At 49.5% G+C, this 23,510-nt stretch overlaps 1 protein-coding gene across 12 annotated transcripts in view; it reads left to right on the forward strand.

The window, feature by feature from the left end:
- TMCO4 (transmembrane and coiled-coil domains 4) overlaps window positions 1-23,510 on the forward strand; it is a 120,446-nt gene that overhangs the window by 27,599 nt on the left and 69,337 nt on the right. For all 12 annotated transcript variants that reach the window (XM_003814418.7, XM_063594446.1, XM_063594451.1 and 9 more), the window contains 3 exons: window positions 2,402-2,576; window positions 3,320-3,347; window positions 19,482-19,614. In XM_003814418.7, coding sequence (XP_003814466.2) covers window positions 2,402-2,576; window positions 3,320-3,347; window positions 19,482-19,614 — 336 coding nt within the window. The remainder of the gene's footprint in view (window positions 1-2,401; window positions 2,577-3,319; window positions 3,348-19,481; window positions 19,615-23,510) is intronic.

The following is a 23,510-nucleotide window of genomic DNA, read 5'->3' on the forward strand; positions in this document are numbered from 1 at the left end:
ACTCTTAACCCCATCCTCCACTGCCTCCCTCTGCCACCTTGTAAATCAAAATAACGATACTAGCTAACGTCGTTTTTAGTCTCATGTAGTTGAGCCTCTACTACATGCCAGGCTCACTTTCGGCCCTTTATATTTATCATCTCACTTCATCCTCAACCAACCTTATGAAGTTGGTCTCTTGAACCCATTTTGCAGATAAGGACACTGAGGCACAGAGAGGCCATTACACTTTCCCAAGATGCTCTCTGCTAAGATTCCTCTTCAAGAATGAAGGCCCTTCACCCTCAGCTGCTGGCAAGGCTGCCAGCACAGCCCTGAGCTGTCTGTACCTTTTTGGGCCTGCCTCAGCTGAAGGGAGCCACATTGCCTGAGGTTCTGTCCCCTCCCTGGGCACCTGCATCCGGTAACTGGCTGATGCACAGCTGTAAAGGCCTGGCCCTCTCACCCCGCTGGAGACAGTTCCGAAGTGTTATCCCATCTTTAGAACTCCCTGCAGGGGCTGCTGAGACCTCCCTTGAGACTGTATCATAGCTCAGCTGCCTCCTCTGCCCAGCCCTGCTTCCTCCCTTCCCTCCCCAAGGTGTTGATCCCAAGGGGAGCCCTAATCATCTCATTTCAGGGCACCTTCCCAGGAACCCGACCGTAACAGTGGTGAGGCCGGGATTTAGTTTATTTTTTTATTTTTATTTATTTTTGAGACAGAGTCTCACTCTGTCACCCAGGCTGGAGTGCAGTGGTGTGATGTCAGTTCACTGCAACCGCCACCCCTGGGTTCAAGCGACTCTTGTGCCTCAGCCTCCTGAATATATGGGATTACAGGTACATGCCACCACGCCCGGCTAATTTTTGTACTTTTAGTAGAGACGGGATTTCACCATGTTGGCCAGGCTGGTCTCGAACTCCTGACTTCAGGTGATCCACCCGGCCCCACTTCTCAAAGCGTTGGGATTACAGGCGTGAGCCACTGCGCCCGGCCGAGGCTAGGATTTAAACCCAAGTTCCTCACAACTCCCATCAAGGTCTCGGTCCCACTCTAAGGAATGTGATAGCTGGGCCATGTGGTGCAAGGGCAGGGGGCTCCTGACATTGCCTCTACCACCCGGGAGCTCTGCTTGTTTCTGAGAGGCCTGAGTGCAGCCTCTGCCCTACAGGGCAGAACCCAGTATTGGAGTCCCAAGGCAATGTGGTTTGAGGCAGGCTGGGACTCTGATTTTGGAGACAGACCTGGCTTCTGGGTGTCAGCCCTTTCCTGGGAGTGGTATAATCACCTTCTAAGTGACTCTCCTGGCCCACCTGCCACCCGGCTCACACCTGCTCCACAGAGGTGGCTGTGTCAGAAGTCTGGTGTGGACTCTGCCATCATCCCCCCAAATGCTCTGGGCTCCCCACCTCTGTGTCTCAGCTCAAAGGCTTCCTTCTCCCCTAGAGCGGCCCCATCCCATCCTCCCCTGGGGACTCCTGTAGGACTGCACTCAGATGCCCACTATGGACAGAGACTGGTGGTGGCAGTGCACATGGAGGGCACTCTTCCCTTCACTTCTTCCACTTTTGCAGCAGCCAGCGTTTTCCAGAAAGCACGTCCTTGGCAGCATCCAGGAGAGCAGATGGCCTTCTCTGGGAAGCCTTTTCTGGTGGCTGCCGTCACTTCTGCAGGTGGATCCGGGGCTCCTTCTGTGGGCTGCACTGAACTGATCTCCACCTCTGTCCTAGGGTACCACACGGCTCTAGAGTCACTTGGTTACTTGAGCATCCACCCTGCTGTGAGCTTCCTCAGATACCAGGTTTTTCACCTTTATTCGTCAGCCCCTGGCACAGCCCAGGCCCAAGGCATGCAACCAGTCACCATCCATTGCTATCATTGCTGTGGCTTATCAGCCTCTTTGATAAACATTTTGGTGAGAGAAGAAACCAAAATCCACATCACCCAGGTTGGGCACGGTGTCTCACGCTTGTAATCCCAGCACTTTGGGAGGCCGGGGCGGGTGGATCACCTGAGGTCAGGAGTTCAAGACCAGCCTGGCCAACATGGTGAAATCCTGTCTCTACTAAAAATACAAAAAATAGCCGGGCGTGGTCGTGGGCACCTATAGTCCCAGCTACTCAGGAGGCTGAGGCAGGAGAATCACTTGAACCCGGGAGGCAGAGGTTGGGGTGAGCCAAGATTGCACGACTGAACTCCAGCCTGGGCAACAAGAGCGAAACTCCATCTCAAAACAAAAACAAAAAACAAAATTCACATCACCCAAGATGAGGTCTTTGACTGCCTCTGTATTTGAGGGATCACAGTCAGTAAGTCGTGCACGTGCCAGCCGTTCACATCCGTGACCACAACTAATCTACACTGCCCAGTGGAGGCTGAGCTCTGAGGATCCTGGAGAACTAAGCCATGTCTGCCTTTCAGCTCCTTCTGCACAGAGTTCATGGCAGGCCTGGTGAAGTGGCTGGAGTTGTCCGAAGCCGTCTTGCCAACCATGACTGCTTTTGCGAGCGGCCTGGGAGGTGAAGGAGCAGATGTGTTTGTTCAAATTTTACTGAAGGACCCCATCTTGAAGGACGACCCGACGGTGATCACTCAGGTACACCCAACACCTGGTGGTGGCTGCTGGGGACAGTAGAACAAATCATTTTCTTTCAATGTTAGCCTAAAAAATCACTTCTAGTGGGGTGGAGCAGTTGGAAGATAAAATATGTCATCATAATATCGTATCATGATCATAGCTGATGTTGAATTATCATTATTGAATATTTACTCTTGACTTAATGCTGATTATGTGCTGGTACCTTTTCAAAAACTAACTCATCTAATTCTCGAAGTGACTTTATGAGGTAAGTGGTAGGGCCATCCCCATTTCATAGTTGAGAAAACTGAGACACGGAGAGGTTAAGTAACTTGCCCAAGGTCACACAGCTGATAAGTGGTAGAGCCAGGATTTGAACCTTGGTAGTCTGACTCCAGAGCCTGCATTCTTCTAAGCTGTGGCACCTCTTTTCAGAAGCAGAAGCTTCACTGTGTGCCCTTGAGCATGTCACTCACCAGCTATGCCTGCAGTTAAAGCAGATAGAAGCTTGTGACACAGACTGTTGGTAGGGAAAGTACGTGGATTTAAAATAGCCCCTTCCCCTCCTTATCTCACTACCTGAAGTCCTCATGTATTTCTTTCTTCGCTCGCCTGTTTATCATCTGGCTCACGTCTAGAATCTAGGGCAGTGGCTTTTTGTCTGTCTTGTTCTGCCACTTGGTAGGAGTCAATATTTGTCAAATGAGCGCGCTGTATCGTATATCAGCATTGTCATTGATGCCTGTTGTCTTCTCCCTCAGGACCTTCTGAGCTTCTCACTCAAGGATGGTAAGTTGATTTTCTAAGCTCTGTAAATGGTGGGTACCCATCTGCACCCTTGGCTAGCAAAGCCAGTGAGAGGTGCCACCACCTGGGGCCGGGTTCCCCGTGGTCTTTTGACTTCAGGAAGGAAAGGAACCTGATGTCATTGGTGAGCTGGTGAGCCCTTCATTCATGCCAGGACTGCGTGGTGCTTCTCAGAGTTTATTTCACTTATTCCTCACAATAGGCCTATGGTTTTACCTCCTAAGTAACTCTTGAATCTGGTTCCTTCCCCTCTCCACCCAGGCCCCTGGTCTAAGCCACTGTCGCCCCTCCTGGATAACAGCAGGGCCTTCTCACTGGCCTTCCTGCCACCACTCTGGCCAGCAGTTTTCTCCCGACTCTGCAGCTAGAGTGTTCTTTTCAAAGGCCCACATGACCACGCCACCTCCCTACTAACTGCCTCGAAGTGGCTCCCTCTGCACTCAGGAGAAAAAAATCAGCCCCTCTGGTGTGGCTCTCAGGCCCTGGTGGGCTGACCCTTGTCCTGCTCCAGCCTCACCTCTGCTTTCAGTCCCCCTGCAGTGGGGCTTTCAGCCATGCCGGCCTCCGGCAGCTCCCTGAGCACGTGTGCTTTGCGGCTTTGCACGCACCCCTGAGCATGTGTGCAAAGTGCGGCTTTGCACGCACCCCAGGGCACGTATGCTTTGCGGCTTTGCATGCACCCCTGGGCACATGTGCTTTGTGTACAGCGGCATCTTTGCACACACCCTTCCTCTGGCTGGAAATCTCTTGCCCCCCTTTGCCTACTTACTTTTGACCTTTCCTTCATCCCTTCGCTCAGTCATCACCTCCCAGGGGAAGCCTTCTGGGTCTCCTGACTTGCACACTCCCAGCACCACATCAACCATGGTCACAGCTGTGCCCCTAGTTATGTGATTCTTTGACTGGTAACTGGCTTCCCACGAGACCACACGGTGCCATTTAGGCAGGGTCTGTGTCTGGTTTTGTTCACTTCCAGGGCTTGACCCAGCACCTGGCACATCACACACACTTGGTAAATATCTGTTGAATGAATTAATGAAATAGATCTTATGGCCCCATCTTATGGATCAGGAAGTCAGTTCAAAGAGGTTAGGCAATTTACCCGAGGTTGCTCAGTACACGGCAGTGCGGGACTCCCTGTGTTGGCTTCTTAGGACTGCTGTAACAAATTCCCACAAACTGGGCAGCTTAAAGCAACAGGAATCTCTTCCCTCACAGTGCTCTTGGCCAGGAGTCTGGAATCAAGGCATCAGCGGATCACACCCCCTCTGAAGGCTGCAGGGGAGAATCCACTGTGCCTCTTCTAGCTTCTGTTGACTCCAGGTGTGCCTGGTTTGTGGCTCCCTCACTTCAGTCTTTGCCTTCTTCTTCGTGTGGCCTCGTACTTCCCCCTTTCCTCTCCTCTGTGTGTCTTTTATGAGAACTCTTGTGTAGGGTAATCTCATTTCGAGATTTTTAACTTAATTATATCTGCAAAGACTCTTTTTCCAAATAAGGTCACATACACAGGTTCTGGGACACAGATGTATCTTTTTTGTGTTGGTTGGGTTGGGGTGTGGTGCACTCTTCAGCCCTCTATACCAGGATTCCCCAACCCCCCAGGCCACGGACTGGTACCAGTTCATGGACTGTTAGAAACTGGGTCACAAAAGCAGAAAGTGAGCAGTGGGCAAGTGAATGAAGCTTCATCTGTATTTTCAGCCGCTCCCCATTGCTGGCATGGCTGCCTAAGCTCCACTTCCTCTCAGATCAGCGGCGGCATTAGATTCTCGCAGGAGCGTGAACTCTATTGTAAACTGCACATGCAAGGGATCTAGGTTGCGTGCTCCTTATGAAAGTCTAATACCTGATGATCTGTCACTGTCTCCCATCACCCCCAGATGGGACCTTCTAGTTGCAGGAAAACAAGCTCAGGGCTCCCACTGATTCTACACTTTGGTGAGTTGTATAATTATCTCATTATATATCACAGTGTAATAATAATAGAAATAAAGTGTACGATAAATGTAATGCACTTGAATCATCCCGAAACCATCCCCCCGGCCCCCACACTGGTCCATGGTAAAACTGTCTTCCCCAAAACTGGTCCCTAGTGCCAAAAAGGTTGGAGACCACTGCTGTCTACCACTCCAGGATGCCTGCATTAAGCCACTATGCGGGCTGCCTCCTGAGCCCCTCCCCACCCCCACAGCTCCCGTCCAACTTCTTCCCACCAGCTCCTCTCTGCCAGGGCTTCCCTATTATTGCATAAGTGGCTTCTTCTGTTCTCTAAACTGGGGAGACGCTTTTATGCAGTGACCTCTGATGTTTATTCTGATGGCAAGCAGGGAGGAAACACAACATAGAAGAAATTGCCAGCATCCTCCAAACCCTATAATAGGGAAACTTTTGCCTGGCTCCCCACTGGAACCCTCCTAGTGGAAGGAGGAGGAGGAAGAGCAGAATTTCATAGTGGGAAGGAGCCGCAGGGGAAGGTCAGCAGGGCAGCAGTGCAGTGGGCGGGCTTTGGGCCAGTTGGAAGCCTGAGGAGGGAGAGTGGGATGGATTTCACCTGGGCAGGTATGCAGATGGCCGGCTTCAGCAAGGAGAGCGGAGAGAGGAGGGGTGAGGGGCTCCCCCCGGTACCATTCTTCATGCTGCAGAACTGCTGCAGACCAGGTACAGAGAATAGAAGGGAGAGGGCTCAGAAGTGACATCTCAGCCCTCAGATTCTGGTGGTCTGGTGCCAGCTGCAAGGGGACTGGGACTCTGTCTCAGGAATCCTGACGTTTGTCTCCAGTGACCCTTTCAGGGCAGGTGGTAGTCAGGAACCCTAAAAGAGGAGGGTGCTGAGGCTTGCTGAAGCCCACACAGCAGGGCGGATGAGCTGCTTTCTCATGCATGCTTGGCCATGCACGTGTGTTTAGTGGAGTCAGTGCCTGCCGGGGTGGCAGGACATGTAGGTCGCCCTACCTTGGGGATTCTTGTTATTAGCATAATAAACTTTCTTTACTGTTTTTTTAAAAAGGCCTCTAAGCCCTTGCTACTCTCAGTGTGGTATGTGGACCCAGCAGCATCGGCACTGCTGGGAGGTTTGTGAGAAATAGAGTCTCAGCCCCCGCCCAGACCCGCTGATTGGGATCTGCGTGGAATCCAGGCAATTCCTGAGTGCTTTCTACTTAGAGGAGCGCTGCTCTAAGGCTCCAAAGAGTGTGTTTGGGCCTAGTGTATCCAAAGCATTTTAATTCCATATCGTGGATCTGAAAGGGCTCTCCACGGGTGACCAGGCCAGCCTCTGCTTTGAGGCAGGCGAGGCCTTCGGTAATACTTCATGTAGCAGAGACAGCCAGGCGGCCCCCAAGGGAGTGGCAGGGTTGGCCTGAGAACATTGCTTCGGTCACTGGACTCTGAGTGTGGGGCATTTTCTGTCTGCACCCCCTGTAGCTTACATTTCCAGGGCCAGGCAGTCTCAGGAGTTGTCATATATTTCATTACAGCGTGATTGTGTCACTTTATTTTTTTAACAGAAGTGAGGGAAGAATAATAGTATCTGATCCTCCTGGACTCCCTTGGAGAGAAAGGCTGAGTTGCATGGTGGTCTGAGACTCGGGCTGCTGGAGATCAGGGCAGCAGCTCAGCAGATAGAATCTAATATTGGAATCAGTGTAATGGCAAAGCCGCCATGTGCCAAGTCCTAGCTGCGCGGCAGGCATGGCGCTAAGGGCTTGCGTTGGCATTTCATCTCTCGTCCTCCAGTGAGGTGGTTAAGGCCGTTGCCCCCATCTTGCAGACCTGAATATCTCACACATCAAGGTCAACTTGGATGATCCTCTTTTTTTTTTTGAGATGAAGTTTCGCTCTTGTCCGCCAGGCTGGAGTACAGGTGGCATGATCTTAGCTCACTGCAACCTCTGCCTCCCGGGTTCAAGCGATTCTCTTGTCTCAGTCTCCTGAGTAGCTGGGATTACAGGCATGTGCCATCACGCCTGGCTAATTTTTGTATTTTTAGTAGAGATGGGGTTTCACCATGTCGGCCAGGCTGGTCTCGAACTCCTGACCACAAGTGATCCACCCACCTCGGCCTCCCAAAGTGTTGAGATTACAGGCATGAGCCACCATGCCGGGCGATCCTCTCATTTTCACAGGTGGAGAGACTGAGGCCCAGAGAGGGGAAGGGGCTTCCTTGCGGACACACAGCGGCAGAGGTAGACTGGGAGTCAGAAGCAGTTCTCCAGCCTCCTGGGTCAGCCCTTCCTTTCTCTCATTGCTTCTTCATCAAGTAGAAAGAGAAGCAGCCTTGGCCCTGGAATCTAACTTTCCCTCTTTCCTCACCCAGAGAGAGTCATATGCATTCCACCACCTCTTTCTGCACCCCACCCCTGCGAACCCCAAACCATCTTGGGCACCTAAGACATCTCCACTGACTCTTCTCTGCTGTTTGTGACCTTGGAGCTGGCTCTGGCAGAAGAATTGAGTGGGTTTAAAACAGCCTGTCTTATGTCATTGCCTGGTGCTTCATGCCCACCCAGGCACGTTCTCATTATAGGCAACATCTAAACCAGCATCGCCCTTAAAATTTCCATTGAGAATGACTACCACTTATTCAGCACCTGTTAAATGCTGGTGACGTTACCTGGCTCTTGTCAATCACTGTTTCATTTCATCCTCACAGCCATCCTTTAAATGTAGGCATTCCCACTTTACAGATGAGCAAACCGAGGCCCATAGAAGTGAAGTAATTGCCTAAGCTAGTAAGTGGCAGAGCTGTACACTCTAAAACAACTGCTGTTAGTCAAAACGTTGGCAGATTTTACCCTCAGGAATTAGGGAATTGAGGCATCCCCATGGGAATATAATAATACCTCATATCTAAATAATATCAGGCTTTGGGAGGTGCCTTTGGTTTATCCGATAGCCTCAACAGGTGCCAGCAGGTAAGAGGAACAGCTTCAGTGGCACACTGGGACCCAATGGGAGCAGGTGCCAGGGCCCCAAAGGTCCCCAGAGATCAGAGGTAGGTAGACCCTCAAATCACCTAGACCACCCTCTTATGTAGATGGGGAAACTGAGGCCTAGAGGGGGGAGGGGTTTGCTGACGGTTGTCATGTCTGACCTCTTTATCTGTTCTAACGAATAACCAGGGACCAAGAATGGGGAGTATTTTGGGGATTGATTGTATTACAGTTCAAGCCCCACCTTGGCAAGTTACTGAATGTCTCTGTGCCTTGGTTTCCCCAGGTGTCCAAGGGAGTAACAGTAGTCTCTACCTAATAGGGTGGCGGTGAGGATTACATGAGCGAATCCATGTAGAGTGCCCAGCATGGAGTTGGCAGGCAGGGCACGGGCTGTGAGTGTTGCTGGGGTGATGGTGGCCATGGCGAAATTGGAAAACCCTGGAGTCAGGGAACCTGGATTTTCATCCTGTCTCTTGAGACTCTTGCATGTGACCTTGATCAAGTCGCTTAACCTCTCTGAACTGCAATTTCAAGTACAAATAAGGGGCAAGAGCCAAATGTTCCATAAAAACACAATTTTTAAAAACTGTCTTGGGTTCTAAGAACATGATCTTGTAAAGCATGTCAAGATCCTTACAAGGATCTTGTAAGGAAAAGGTTGGTGTCATGGATGGGCCAGTTGTCCAGGTCCTTCCTCGTGAGCTCCATGAGGGCAGTGCCCTTGTTGGGCCTGTTTACCTTTGCATCCCAGCAAGTGCAACACGGATGGACGCATGGTGGGCATTAGTATTTGTTGGATGGAGGGAAAAAAGGAGGGTGCAATAGAAGGATGGGTGGACGACGCTTCTTTGGAGAATGAGCTTAGATGCTGAGCAGCATGATTTGCTGAATGTCTTCTGACGGATGCATGGTGGACACTTGGTACTTGTTGGATGGAGAGAAGGAGGGCGGGAGCAATAGAAGGATGGGTGGGCGACCCTTCTTTGGAGAATGAGCTTAGATGCTGAGCAGCATGATTTGCTGAATGTCTTCCTTCTACAGAGATTGATGGGGGCAGAGGAGGAGGCTGTCTGTGCTGCAGGATTTCTCCCTGGGTGTGAGACGGGCTGATTAGTCACGGAGTCAGCCCAGGAAATTAGCATGAAAAGCTGCATTTCTCAGAACTTCCTGGAAGGTTGACCTTTACTGAGAGTTTTGGGATCTTAGTCACCGAACGATGCCATATTGGCAGCTGGGCGGAATTTTTTGTGCATGCTAATCATTTCCTTCTCCTCATCTAGTAGCAACCCATGAAGCACTTTGCCCACACAACCGAAAAAATAAGTCTTTTACGTGATGAAAGTTAAACTAAATCTGAGCTGATAACTCTCAACCTCCACACAATTGATGTTTGAGGCTGGATCATTCTGTTGGGGGGTGCTATTCTGTGTGCCATGGGCTGCTTAGCCACATCCCTGGCCTCTACCCACTAGGTGCCAGTAGACATTCCTGAGCTGCAATAACCAAAAATGGCTCCAGACATTGCCAATGTCCTCTAGGTTGCAAAACTGAAACTACGGCCATCTCAGGTGGGGCTGGTTTACTTGCATTTGGTAATCTTCCTAAGTTCTTCTAGTTGCTCTTCTAGGCTGCTTACATAGATTCTGAGTTATTGCAGAGTAGATGGTCGTCAGATCTGCTGCTGAGACTGGTACTGTTAACCTGCTCTTACAGGGGAGAAAATGAAGGTTCTGCAGGTTAAGTGAGTAGCCCAGGATTACATTTCAAAGTAAGTTTCAAAACTCCATTTAAGGCCAAGTGAATCTCACCGTGAACTCTGTATTGGTCCCTGGGAGACTTAAACTGCGTCATGATTTTTGCCCTCTGATCTCTGAATCCAAAGGGAGATCACCTCTAGGCCCTGGAACTGCAGGAGGCACACACACTTGAGCCACGGCACTCTCTACCGCAGACGTGGCTCTGCTTTCCGGCCTGGTATTTATTACTGGATTGCAAACCCTGCCTCCCTGATGAATCAGAAAGGCTTGAGGTGTTAGTCTTAGGTTGTGGTAAAATGCAAATATTGTCACCTGGCTGCTGGGTTCTCCATCAACATCTTTTTTTTTTTTTTTTTTTTTGAGACAGAGTTTCACTCTTGAGTGCAATGGCGCAATCTTGGCTCACTGCAACCTCCACCTCCCAGGTTCAAGCAATTCTCCTGCCTCAGCCTCCCGACTAGCCGGGATTACAGGCATGTGCCACCACGCCTGGCTAATTTTTGTGTATTTTTAGTACAGACAGGGTTTCTCCATGTTGGTCAGGCTGGTCTCGAACTCCTGACCTGCCTGCCTCGGCCTCCCAAAGTGCTGGGATTGCAGGCGTGAGCCACCACCACGCCCAGCCCAACATCCTTGAGATTCATACAGTTTATAATCCGTATCCAAACAGCCTGGTCCATCTATTCCGCAAATAAGAACTGACACCTGTGTATGCCCGGCCCCGTGTGAGGCACTGAGAGTAACTCTAATAGCAGATGCTCATTGAGTGCCTACTCTATGCCTGGCTCTGAGCTAAGTGCTTTCTTTATAGGAACCAATTCGTTGAAACCCCACAATGACCCTTGGAGGTAGCTGCTGTTACTGTTCCCATTTCACAGCAGAGGAAACTGCAGCGCAGAGAATGAAATGCCTGCCCAAGCTGGAAAGTGAGGAGTTAGGATTCCAGCCAGGCCCCGGGGCTCCTGAGTCCACCTCTTACCTGCTGTTCCACCTCCCACTTGGAGATAAGTGGAGACCTCACCCCTGACGCTGACTTTAAGAGGGTTGGATGAGGCCTGAATGAAGGGCGGGTGCCCATGCGGCAGGAACCAGAGGAGCTGCTTCTCTTACTGATCCTGCATCCAAGAAGGTGGAGATGGGAGGGTCTCAGAAGCAACCCCTCCTCTCTCCCCTCTGCTCCAAGACCACTGGTCTTGAAGTAAGCTGGTCGCCGCCTTAATGCCCTTAATCGTCCTAAGCCGTGAGGACAAAAGGCAAGAATCATCCCCAAGATGTCCTGAGTTAGACTGCCCTGTGAGGGCTCTGCAGCCAGGCTCAGCCTCTCAAAATGGGGACCCTGGGCACACAACGGGGCTTCAACCCAGTGCTCAGCAATGGACAGGGTGTATGGGACTGGAATACTGTGTAGTTTCTTCTTTATATGGAAAATAATTCATTTAGGGTAAAAATGGGGCTACGTAATAAATATTCTAGAAAAAGTATGTAATTAGAAAAGTTGGTGAATCAAGGGATAGTAGGGTGGTGGGTGAGGTTAGCAGTTATATGAGTGTGACCTGTGAGGTGTGTCCTCGGACCCAGGGAGAAGAGAGACAAAGGGCCCCTGCCCTGGCACAGCAGCAGGCAGCCCACAGCCTCACCCTGGCACCCTGGCTCAGAGAGTGGCTTCTTAACAGGTACAGAAAGGAGGAAACATGACAATTTCCCATGAAGTAATATCAGCCACCCCGTATCGGGCACTTACTGTGTCCTAGGTGCCAGCCAAGCTCACCACATCCATCCTCTTATTGCCCCTCAACAAAAGCCAGATCAAAAAGATATTCTTGGCCGGGCATGGTGGCTCACGCCTGTAACAATCCCAGCACTTGGGAGGCCGAGGCAGGCAGATCACTTGAGGTCAGGAGTTCGAGACCAGCCTGGGCAACATAGTGAAACCCCATCAGTACTAAAAATACAAAAATTAACCAGGCATGGTGGTGGATGCCTGTGATCCCAGCTACCCGGGAGGCTGAGGAACAAGAATCGCTTGAACCCTGGAGACAGAGATTACAGTGAGCCAAGATCGTGCCACTGCACTCCAGCCTGGGTGACAGAGTGAAACTCCATCTCAAAAAAAAAAAAAGAAAAAAAGAAAAAGATATTCTTATTCCCCTTTTGCAGATGAAGAAACTGAGGCTCAGAGAGGTTAAGAGACTTACTGAACCCATTCAGCTAGTAGGAACTTAGATCAAGATTTAAACCCAGGTCTGTTTGACAAAGGCTGAAGTTTCTGCCTCTGGGTTCCTTCGCTTTGGTCTGGAGGGCAGCCCCCAAAGGGCGGGGATTGACCATGATCTCTTCCCAAAGGTGTGGGCTCTCCCAGCAGGTACGAGGTCAGCCCCAACCCACCATCCCTGCCTCCATGCTCAGAGATGGAGCCATTACTGGGAATAGGCTGGTTCAATGCCTTACAACAGGAGGCTGTCCTGCCCCCCGCTCCTGATTTGGGGGATTTGGAAACGTGGGGAGAGTCAGGATTTTTATCACAACTTGCGGGTGCAACTGGCATTTAGGGCCAAGTTCCCAGGGTGCTGCTATCCTTTGATGCATGAGAGTGTTAGATAATGAAGTACGAAAAGCAGCTGCTTCTGTATTGAGAAATGCTGGTGGGCGAAGGAGTCCCATCATGAACACACAGCCTGGCTCTGGACATGCCCCTTGCTCTTGTTGAAGCAGGGGGACCAGTTGGCTCCAGGGGCTCCCACAGTATGTGGTTGTGTGTCTGGGGTGGGCACCAGGGCTAATCCCGCAGTTCTGGGTGTCTGGCACACTTCTGCCCTCTGGTGGCAGAGCCGAGATCCCTCGGTCACCCTCCCCAATCCCCCATCTTTCCAAAGAACTGTTATCCCGTGATACGTAACTTTTAGGTGTGCCTGTGGCCCATGATCTAGGGCTGCCCCTGAGATTGTATGTATACCCCATGTGCATAAAATATAGGATTCACAGCTGGCCAAACGAGATTGTCCTAGGACACCAAACTCACTCAAGAGTAAGGCATTTGCCTTTAAAAGGCACTCATAGTGGAATGAGCAGAAATGTTGGCATCATATAATTTGGATTATAATCCAAGCTCCAGCACTCTCTAAACTGTGTGGCTTTGAGAAAGTTTCTTATCCACTCTGCACCTGTTCTTTCCTCATTTGCAAAATGCGGCATCATAGTGACAACCTCCTAGGACCATTGGGAGGATCAGCAATCACAAATGCAAGCTCCTGCCATGATGCCTGCTGCTTAGGAGCAGGCCAGGGATGCCGGGTTCCCTTCCCTGCAGAGGTGGCAGGAGGAGCATCACGCTCTGCCTCCAGGCATGAGCACATCCAGACCATTTCAGACTGGGAGGAGCTCATTTGCAAGAGGGGAGCCCACTGCTCTGTTTCCTGGGGTAGGAATCATCTGTTTCAGAATCACTGGGAGTGGGGAGTGTTGTTAAAAGTACGGATTCCTAAGCCCTACCCCAGATCTCCTGCATGTGGGACCGAGGAAGCTGAAATTCCACAAGCTCTCTGGGACCTTGATGTTCCCTAAACTCTAAGAACCACTGTCCCGCTGTGACTCTCAAGTCTCCACATGACCCTGTTGCTGTTGGGCTGTTTCAAGTCCATTTGACCTTGGGCTTTAAAGGTCTCTCCTTGTGAGGAGGAACAGGTACCCTGAGGCTGACCCTCAGATCTCTGAGCTGGAAAGGACCTCTGGATACCAGCTCCTTTGGTCTTTCTGGCAGGATCCAAAAGCCTGGTCCTGGGCACTGGACTGGAATCTGCACATCTATCAGGAGCAATAGGGGGGATGTCGCAGCACCCATTGATCATGGGCTGATTTAGAAGGAGGCCGTGAGGAAGGAGTGCAGGCTGGAAGCATGGGCGGGCTTGGGGGAGATGTGTGTGGCTGGAAGACAGTGTTCTGCTAGCTCGTGGCCCTCCTTCCCACTTCATGGTGCGGGGAATGGGTGGCGGTCAGGTGCACAGCCTCTGCACCCAGGCTGCCACTTTACTACTCACTGGCCGGGTGAACCTGGCCACTGGCCTAAGCTCTCTGCACCTCACTTTCCTCTTTGAGAAGATGGAGTTTCTATAGTACCCGCCACTTCAGAGGGTCATAAGGATTCAATAAGCCAATACGTGCAGAGAGTGTAGTGCAGAATCTGATCTAGATGAGTAGGTGATAAATGAAGCTTCCAGATTAATAGGATTATTGGTCATAGGATGTTTCTGCCGAAAGGGGATATACATCTCATCCAGCAGAACTGTCCCCCGCATTTGGATCTCTCCCAACAGAGGTCCAGCCACTCAGTCATTCATTCATTTCTACAAATATTCCATTCCTCTTACATACAAAGATTATTAAACCTCTGCTTTGTTTTTGGCATGGGCCGAGGTACTAGGGATGCACAGTGGATTTGGAGCTTATATTTTATATTCTAGAAGAAGAGGAGACAAAATAAACAAGTAGGCAAATAAAATATATATATAGTTGTTTTAAATGGTGATAAGAAGAAATGGCTGGTCACAGTGGCTCATGCCTTTAATCCCACCACGCACTTTGGGAGGCAAAGGTGAGTGGATTGCTGGAGATATATATATATATTATCAGAGCATGGAAGCACATGCCTGTAGTCCCAACTACTCAGGAGGCTGAGGTGAGGGCTCACTTGAGCCCAGGAGGTTGAGGCTGCAGTGAGCCAAGATCATACCACTGCACTCCATCCTGGGTGACAGTGAGACCCTGTCTCAAAAAAAAGAAAAGAAAAGAAAAGAAAAAGATATGGAGAAATAACTCATGGTAAGAGACTAGGAAGGAGTGAACTGGGTCAGGGAGGGCTTCTCCAAGAAGGTGACATTTGAGGAAGGAACTGAGTGTTCCAGGCATAGTCAAGCCTCTGATATTTGTGGCATGTGCCTGTAGTCCCAGCTACTTGGGAGGCCAAGGTGGGAGGATTGCTTGAGGCTAGGAGTTTGAGACCAGCCTGGGCAACATAGCAAGATCCCCATCTCTTGAAAAAAAAAAAAGACTATGACATTTAAGAATAATTCACCACTGTAAGAGAAGACCCCACTGAGAGGAGGAGAGAGGCCTTAACCCATTAATCCACTCTCCCCTAGTCCCCTGGGGGAGCAGGACTTGGAGGGTACTAGAGAGGGAGAGGGAGTCTCAGTGGAGGTGGGAGGCAGAGAAAGGTCTTTTGTGCTGCCTGGGGCAGGTGGCCACAGCACAGAACCCTGGCAGGCAAGAGAGAACTTTGGTCAGCTAATGACTCAACACATCTTAACTATGCACCTACTAACTGCCAGGCATTGTCCCAAGCACTGGGAGAACAGCAAGGAACAAAGTAAATGTCGCTGCCCTTGTGGGACAGACATTCCGATGGGGAAAGCCAGACAATAAACCTATACAGGGAAATGGGGTAATGGAGATGGGGTGACTGGGGGCTGAGCTGTTCTGATTCAGGAGCTGCTGGCTTCTCTAAGGAAGTGATATTTAAGTGGAGACCTGACTGATGGGAAAGGGCAGCTGAGCAGAGACCTGGGGCAGGAACTTCCCAGATATCAAGAACAGCAAGTGCAAAGGCCCCGAGGCAGCCGTGAGCTTGGCTTCTTGAGCTGCTGGTGCCTGAAGCAGGGCCGGGTAGAAGGTGAGGTCGGAGAGGATGGCAGGAAGGGGCTGGATAATGTGCAGTCTTGCAGACCATGGAAAGAAATGTGGACTTTATTCTAAGTGCACTGGGGAGCTGTCAGAGAGCTCTAAGCCAGGGAGAGAACATGACCGGATTGATGATTTTAAAGAAGCTCAGTGGCTGCTGTTTGGCAAATGGAGTGCAGAGGCAAGAGTGAAAGATGAGAGCAGTGAGGTGGCTGGTGGTTGGAGAGCGAGGGCTGTGGCTGTGGCGGTGGCAGTGGAGAAGGAGTGAAGTGGTCAAACCCAGGATATGTTTTGCAGGTGCAGCTGTCAGCATCAGCTGTTGGGTTGCATGTCGGGACAGGGAAACAAGAACTAAGAGCAATGCCCAGGCTTGTGGTCTGAGCCCCAGGGTGGATGGAGCACTTTTTTTTTTTTTGAGACCGAGTCTCCCTCTGTTGCCCAGGCTGGAGTGCAGTGGCATGATCTTGGCTCACTACAACCTCTGCCTCCCAGGTTCAAGCAATTCTCCTGCCTTAGCCTCCCGAGTAGCTGGGATTACAAACGTACACCACCATACCTGGCTAATTTTTGTATTTTGTAGTAGAGAAGGGGTTTCACCATGTTGGCCATGCTGGTCTTGAACTCCTGACCTCAAGTGATTGGCCCACCTCGGCCTCCCAAAGTGCTGGAATTACAGGCACAGGTGTGAGCCACCGCGCCTGGCCTGTGGGGCACCTTTCATTGGGACAGGCTCTCAAGGAGCAAGTTGGCCCCCTGGCAAGTTGGCAGTAGAGCCTGGGCCAGAGAATGCCGATATCCTGGGTAGCCCAGGACTCTGCCCCTCTCTACTGCCTTCTAGACGAGGAGATTTGCTCCTAGAGCTTCCAGAAGGAACATGCCTTAAACTACGAACCCTGGCTCCAAGACCAGCATCCCTGCCACCAAGTTCTTGAAATGACCTATACACAAGGCTAAGATACAAAGCCCCGTGCCTGAGATTACCACAGGAATGTTAATCACACATGCACCCGGCAGCCTGCTTGCTAGAAGGTGAATCACTGCAGCCTTGACCAGTGGAGTATGTATTAGCAACTAATTATCATTGCCACCAATTAATCATCATGGCCAAAGCTTGATTTCTACAACCCGATTATCACGTGGGCACAGTAGTCTTTGCTCCTATGGGGGAAAGAAGGAGCTCCTTTTTTCCATGGAAGTTTACTGAATCTAATAACCCCAAGCCACAGCATGTGGTGTCTGTCCCCAGCACGTAGACAGCTCCTCATCCCGGGAGACAGCAGGGCAGCCCCGAGAGACCCTGTTTCACTCTGGGGACCCTGGGTCAAGGAAGGAACTGATTTCTTTTGCAGAAGCCGAAACCTCAAACTTCAAGACTTCAGGGACTGCGTCATGGTAAATGGTCCCTCACATGGAAACGTGAGGCCAGGGAAAGGAGGGTCCCCTATACCAGAACTCAGGAAACCCTATTTTTGGCAAGCTTCTCAGGTCATGCTAATAGGCAGCTGGACTGGGGAATTAGCGTTTTAGACAACTCGTGTCTTCACAGGGCCAGGGCACACAGGGAAGGTGAGTGCGGAGTAGCTGAATGCCAGGTCCTTGTGATTTTCTCTGTCAAAAACATTCAATTTGGAAGCATGTCATAGTACTTGAGTCACAAAGAATTTGACCTAAAATTCGGAAGAATTTATTCATTGGTTCATTCACTGCATAAACATTTTTTGAGTTCTTATTAAGTGTCACACCCCAGGTAGGTACAGCAGTTGGAAAAACAGATGACTAAGCTTACAGTCTAGTAAGATATGATGAGTACAATCAAATGGGGAAGATACTGAGAGAGAGGTCTGTGTAAGCGATCACAGACCCCCAAAGGAAGGAGTGATGCAGAGAGGGTTCAGCGAGGAGGTGATGGTTGAGCCAGGTCAAGGGTTAAGTGATAGAATAATGGCCCCTAAAGATGTTCACATCCTAATCCCTGGCAACTGTGAATATGTTACCCTACATGGCAAAAGGGACTTTGCAGGTGTGATTACATTAAGAATCTTGGGATGGGGAAACTATCCTGGGCTTTCCAGATAGGCCTGATGCAATCACAAGGTCTTCATAAAAGGGAGACATGAGGATCTAAGTCAGAGCAGGACATGTGACCATGGGAGCAGAGGCCGGAGTGACTGGAGGGAGGGGCCACAAGCCAAGGAAAGCAGGCTGGGAAAAGCAAGAAAACAGATTCTCTCCTTGCTAACACTGTGATTTTAGAATATCCGGCCTTCAGAACCGTAAGATGCTAAATTTGAATTGTCAGCCAGGTGCAGTGGCTCACGCCTCAGCCTCCCAAGTTGCTGGAAATTACAGGCGCCCCCCCACCACGCCTGGCTAATTTTTGTATTTTTAGTAGAGATGGAGTTTCACCATGTTGGCCAGGCTGGTCTCGAACTCCTGGCTTCAAGTGATCTGCCCACCTCAGCGTCCCAAAGTGCTGGGATTACAGGCGCCCGACCTCCTTCACTTTTTTTTCCTGTGTGGTATTTGTTTTTTGTTTTGTTTCTTAGTTGGGACCCCATGACGTATTATCAAGTCACTCTTCTATGCATTAAAAATTTTGTTTCATTATATAAGCATTTATTTTCCCTTTTTTCTTTATTTATAATATGCAAACAGAACTGTGTCTTTTTTATTCCTTTTCTTCAATTACTGAGATGAGATCTTGCTATGTTGCCCAGGCTGATCTCGAGCACCTGCGCTCAAGTGATCCTCCTCCATCAGCTTCCAAAGTAGCTGGGATTATAGGCACGCACCACCACTTAGCCATAAATTCTCTTAGCCATAAATTCTTCTGGGTAAGAACTTATTTTTGAAAGTTATTACATACTTTTCTTAGGAATCATTTTTTATGGCCCCTTGGTTTTCGGCTGGATGGGTGTGGGTTATTTAACTAATTTCCTGATGTTGGAAATCTCCAGGTTGTTTCCAATTTCATATTATAAATACAGCATAGTGCCTTTATTTACTAAATATCATCTGCATTTACGGTTGTTTTCTTAAGATTACAGTTCCAGAAATGGAATTCCTGGGGCAAAGGGGATGTATTTTTTTTTTTAAGTTGTTGATACGTATTGTCCAGTTGCCCTCCAGAAAGTTTATACCAGTGCATGCTTCCACCAGCAATGTCTTTGGGCATCCATTTTTATCATCTCCTTCACAGCTGTGAAATTTTAAAAACTGATCTTTGCGCATTTGACTGGTGAGAAATACCACCTTCCTTTTTTCTTTTTTGAGACAGGGTCTCACTCTGTCGCCCAGGCTGGAGTGCAGTGACATGATCACGGCTCACTGCAGCCTCAACCTCCTAGGCTCATGATCCTCCTACATCAGCCCCCTGAGTAGCTAGGACCACAGGCATGCACCACAATGCCTGGCTAAGTTTTGTATTTTTTTCTAGAGGTGAGGGGGTCTCACTGTGTTGCCCAGGCTGGTCTTGAACTCCTGGACTCAAGCGATCTGCCTGCCTCAGCCCCGCGAAGTGCTGGAATTACAGGAGTGAGCCACCGCACCCAGCCCCACCTTGCTTTTGCTGCATATTTTAATAGTTGTGTAGTATTCTGTCCAGGCAACTGTGTCATTTTTTTCATTGACTGGCTCCCATGGGGTTGTACATTTAGGCTGTTTCCAGTGTGGGTTTTATCAGTTACACTGCTAACATCATTGTTCTTAAAACCTAAACCGATTCTTTTCTGGTATTGTTTCTGTCTTTCGAGGGCACTATGATGCCCGGGCCAGAGTCCTCGTTTGCCACATGACCTCCCTGCTCCAAGTGCCCTTGGAGGAGCTGGATGTCCTTGAAGAGACGTTCCTGGAGAGCCTGAAGGAAATCAAAGAGGAGGAATCTGAGTAAGAGAGCCCCGCGACCCCCATCAGGATCCAAGGATTTCCACTTCGGTGTACTTTGCAGATAACAGAGTCCCCTTCTCCCTTTAAGAGATGGTGTAGTGAGGTGGAAGGAGCCCTGGACAGAGTCCCAGCTGTAGCCCTGACTCGCTGTGTGGCCTTAGCAAGCTACTTGCCCTCTCTGGGCCTCTGACTTCATTTGCAAGAAGAAAAGATGAAATGTGCCAGGCATGGTGGCTTACGCCTGTAATCCCAGCACCCTGCAGGTGGATCACTTGAGGTCAGGAGTTCGAGACCAGCCTGGCCAACATGATAAAACCCCATCTCTACTAAAAATACAAAAATTAGCCGGGCACGGTGGCATGTGCCTGTAATCCCAGCTACTCGGGAGGCTGAGCCAGGAGAATCCCTTGAAACAGGGAGGTGGAGGTTGTAGTGAGCCAAGATTGTGCCACTGCACTCCAGTGTGGGTGACAGAGTGAGACTCTTGTCTCAAAAAAGAAAAGAAAAGATGGAATGAATGATTGCTAAGGGCCTTGAATCTGTGACTTTAACATCCTGGGGCCCTGACACCCTGTTCCACCTCAGGCTCTTATGACACCTGGTTCACGGGCACAATTGACCTGGATTCAATTCCCGTTTCTGATACCTGTCCACTGCTTGACATTGGGCGGGTGGCCTTGCTTTTTTAAGCTGCAATGTTCTTATCTGTGAAACAGGAATAAGGATAGTGCCCTCCCAGGATCATTAGGAAGAATGAATGTCTGCGCATTATAAAATGCCCGGCCCAGGGCTGGCACACAGCAAGTGCTTGGTAGATGTGAATCCTCCCCTTCCCCGACGTGTCCCGGACCCATCAGTTGTAGAGTTGCTTTGCTGTCTATATATGGTCAAGAATGTGTAGAAGGAAATAATCCTGGTAACCTGGCTGGTGCTCAGCTCTTTGCAGAACACTTTACACAGGATCTAATCCCAGAGCAATAAATCAATTTCAGTCACAGCCTAATCCCAGGCTCCTGGCACCAGGCACGTCTCCCAGGTCTGGGTTTTTTTTAGCTGCCGTGATGTTCTTTGACCAGCCAGGTTACACGAGGTCAGCCCACTTGGGAATTTAATCCTAAAGCCAAATTGAGACCCAGAGCCACCCTCACGCCACAGTTAGTGGAGCAAAGAAAAGGGGTATTTCCTTGAGAAAGGGGGAAACTTGGTTTGTTGAAATAACCTGTAGACATACTAGCTTTGACTCCCAGAGTTGCGTCAGTATAGAAATACCTGGATCCATGCCAATTACCATAATCACGAGGGCATCCTAGGTTCTTTGGATATGTCGGGAATTTATAGGATCTTATATGCCTTGAAATTAAGGAAACTCTCAGTTATTATTTGGAAATCTTATTATCAGAGAGAAACGTATTACCCGGAGCGATTTGTTCTGATAATACCAATAACCCCAGGTCAGGGAAGATATAAACCAGAAGGTCTAATACAGGCCAGTTCTGCCACTTACCAGCCATGTGAAGATATAAACCAGAAGGTCTAATACAGGCCAGTTCTGCCACTTACCAGCCATGTGAATCTGGGCATTATTTAACTTCTCTGAGCTTCAACTTCCTCACCTGTAAAATGGGGATAATAGTAGCGCCCTCCTCACAGAGTTCCCGTGGGGCCCAGATGAGTTCATATATATGTGAAGTGTTTCAAGTGAGCCTGGGACAAAGTAACTAGTCCATAAATATTATTTGCTGTTGTTAACAATACTGTTCTAATTGTGTTATTATAGACCCTTTTATAAACTATTATAGACCCTATTGTAGTCTATATGTAGACTCTTTCCCCAGAAAAAGGCTTCACACATGTAATTGTTTACGCAACGTTAGGGACTCTCAGATTCTGTGGTCTCTGGAAGGATCTGAGACCCAGGGAAGCCATAGCAACTGTTCAGCCAGGAGACCTGGCTCTCAGTTTGATTCTGCTACTAACCCTCTGTGTGGCCTTGGGCACGTGTCTTTCCCTTCCTGGACACCAGCACACATTTTCTTTTTTTACCTATACAATTAAGGGATTGAATGATACATAAATTTCTCTTGACTGTAAGGTTTTGTGTTTCTGGGAGGTGAGTTCATCACTGGGCCGACCAAGGTGACTCTTTGCAGCTGAGGTCTAGAGTGTGACGTACTACCCGTACCACCCCTCTGCTCCTGGGTCCCTGTCTGAGCCCTAAGGCCACCCGGCTTCCCTCACTTGTTTAGTGACTTCACCTCTCCTCTCTGTGCCTCATTTCTTCATCTCTCACATGAGGATAACGGTAGTATCGCCATCAGCATTGAGAGGATTAAATTACTTAACACATATCGAAAGCTGGGACCCGTGCTTGGCACATAGTAGAGTCTCAGAAGATGTGAGCTCATGAGCTGCTGGGGTTGATACTGCTCACATAGGCCAGGCGCGGTGGCTCACACCTGTAATCCCAGCACTTTGGGAGGCCGAGGCGGGTGGCTCACCAGAGGTCAGGAGTTCGAGACCAGCCTGACCAACATGGTGAAACCCCGTCTCTACTAAAAATACAAAAATTAGCTGGGTGTGATGGTGTATGCCTGTAATCCCAGCTACATGGGAGGCTGAGGCAGGAGAATTGCTTGAACCCAGGAGGCGGAGGTTGCAGTGAGCCGAGATCATGCCATTGCACTCCAGCCTGGGCAACAAGAGTGAAACTCCATCTCAAAAAAAAAAAAAATTACAATTAAAAAGAAAGAAAGAAAGATACTGCTCACATCGTAAGAACGTTGCCAGCATCAGATTTTTCCTGAATGCCTACTAGATGCAGGCACAAGATGCCATCTCACTCGATCCTCATAACAGCCCCCTAAGTGTTTCACAAATAAAGAAATAAAGTCAGAGGGGTGGCATAACTCAGCCAAGGTCACACGGCTGGCCAGCAGCATCTGATTTGACCACGATGTCCAGTCTGAATGGCTCTCACTGTGTCCTTCAAGGCCTGGCTGGCAGTGGCAGGGTTTCTCCTTAATTCTGAAGAAAACAAGAAAGATAATGATTTTATGGGGCCATCCAGGCCATTACTAGGAAAGTGTCTGTAGACCTCTCAGTGATAAGCTCTGTCTATCTGTCAGCACAAAAAAAAGTGATTTAAAAACAGAAGGTGGTGGTGAGGATAAGGACAGAAAACACCCTCTTACGGGAGATAAGATGACAGAGAGTAAGACCGATTTGTGGATCTATGAGATGGGCAATGTGGGCGTCTTGCTCTTCAGGAGGTATCTCTGGCTTCAGCCTGGGATTTGGCCCAAATCTGCCTGTGGTTTCAGCCTGTGTCTTTGGGCAGCTGACATGGAAACGGCAACTCAGGTTCGCTTCTGCCTTTTCAGCATGACCGTGACTGTACGATGGTGTGGGTTGCTGTCATATCTAATCAGCAGGCAGTCAGTGATGACAACAAGGCTGTCACTCGGATTTAGTGTTGTTCTCTGAGTGTTCACTTCCAAGTAAAGGGAAGGAAGCATTGTAAATGTAACTCAGAGCAAACATCTCCCCTTTGCTTTCAATGTTGAGATTCAATCAGACAACTGAAGTAATTGCAAGAGTATAGTGCTGCAATAATGAACGATGTCTGGGAAAGCTATTTTATGTACAAAAAAAAAATTTTTTTTTTTTTTTTTGAGACAAAGTCTCACTGTGTCACCCAGGCTGGAGTGCAGTGGCGCCATCTCGGCTCACTGCAAGCTCCGCCTCCTGGGTTCACGCCATTCTCCTGCCTCAGCCTCCCAAGTAGCTGGGACTACAGATGCCCGCCACCACGCCCAGCTAATTTTTTGTATTTTTAGTAGAGACTGGGTTTCATCATGTTAGCCAGGATGGTCTCGATCTCCTGACCTCGTGATCCG

This window comes from Pan paniscus, chromosome 1 (assembly GCF_029289425.2).
Source record: "Pan paniscus chromosome 1, NHGRI_mPanPan1-v2.0_pri, whole genome shotgun sequence".
In the NCBI taxonomy this organism is placed as follows: domain Eukaryota; kingdom Metazoa; phylum Chordata; class Mammalia; order Primates; family Hominidae; genus Pan; species Pan paniscus.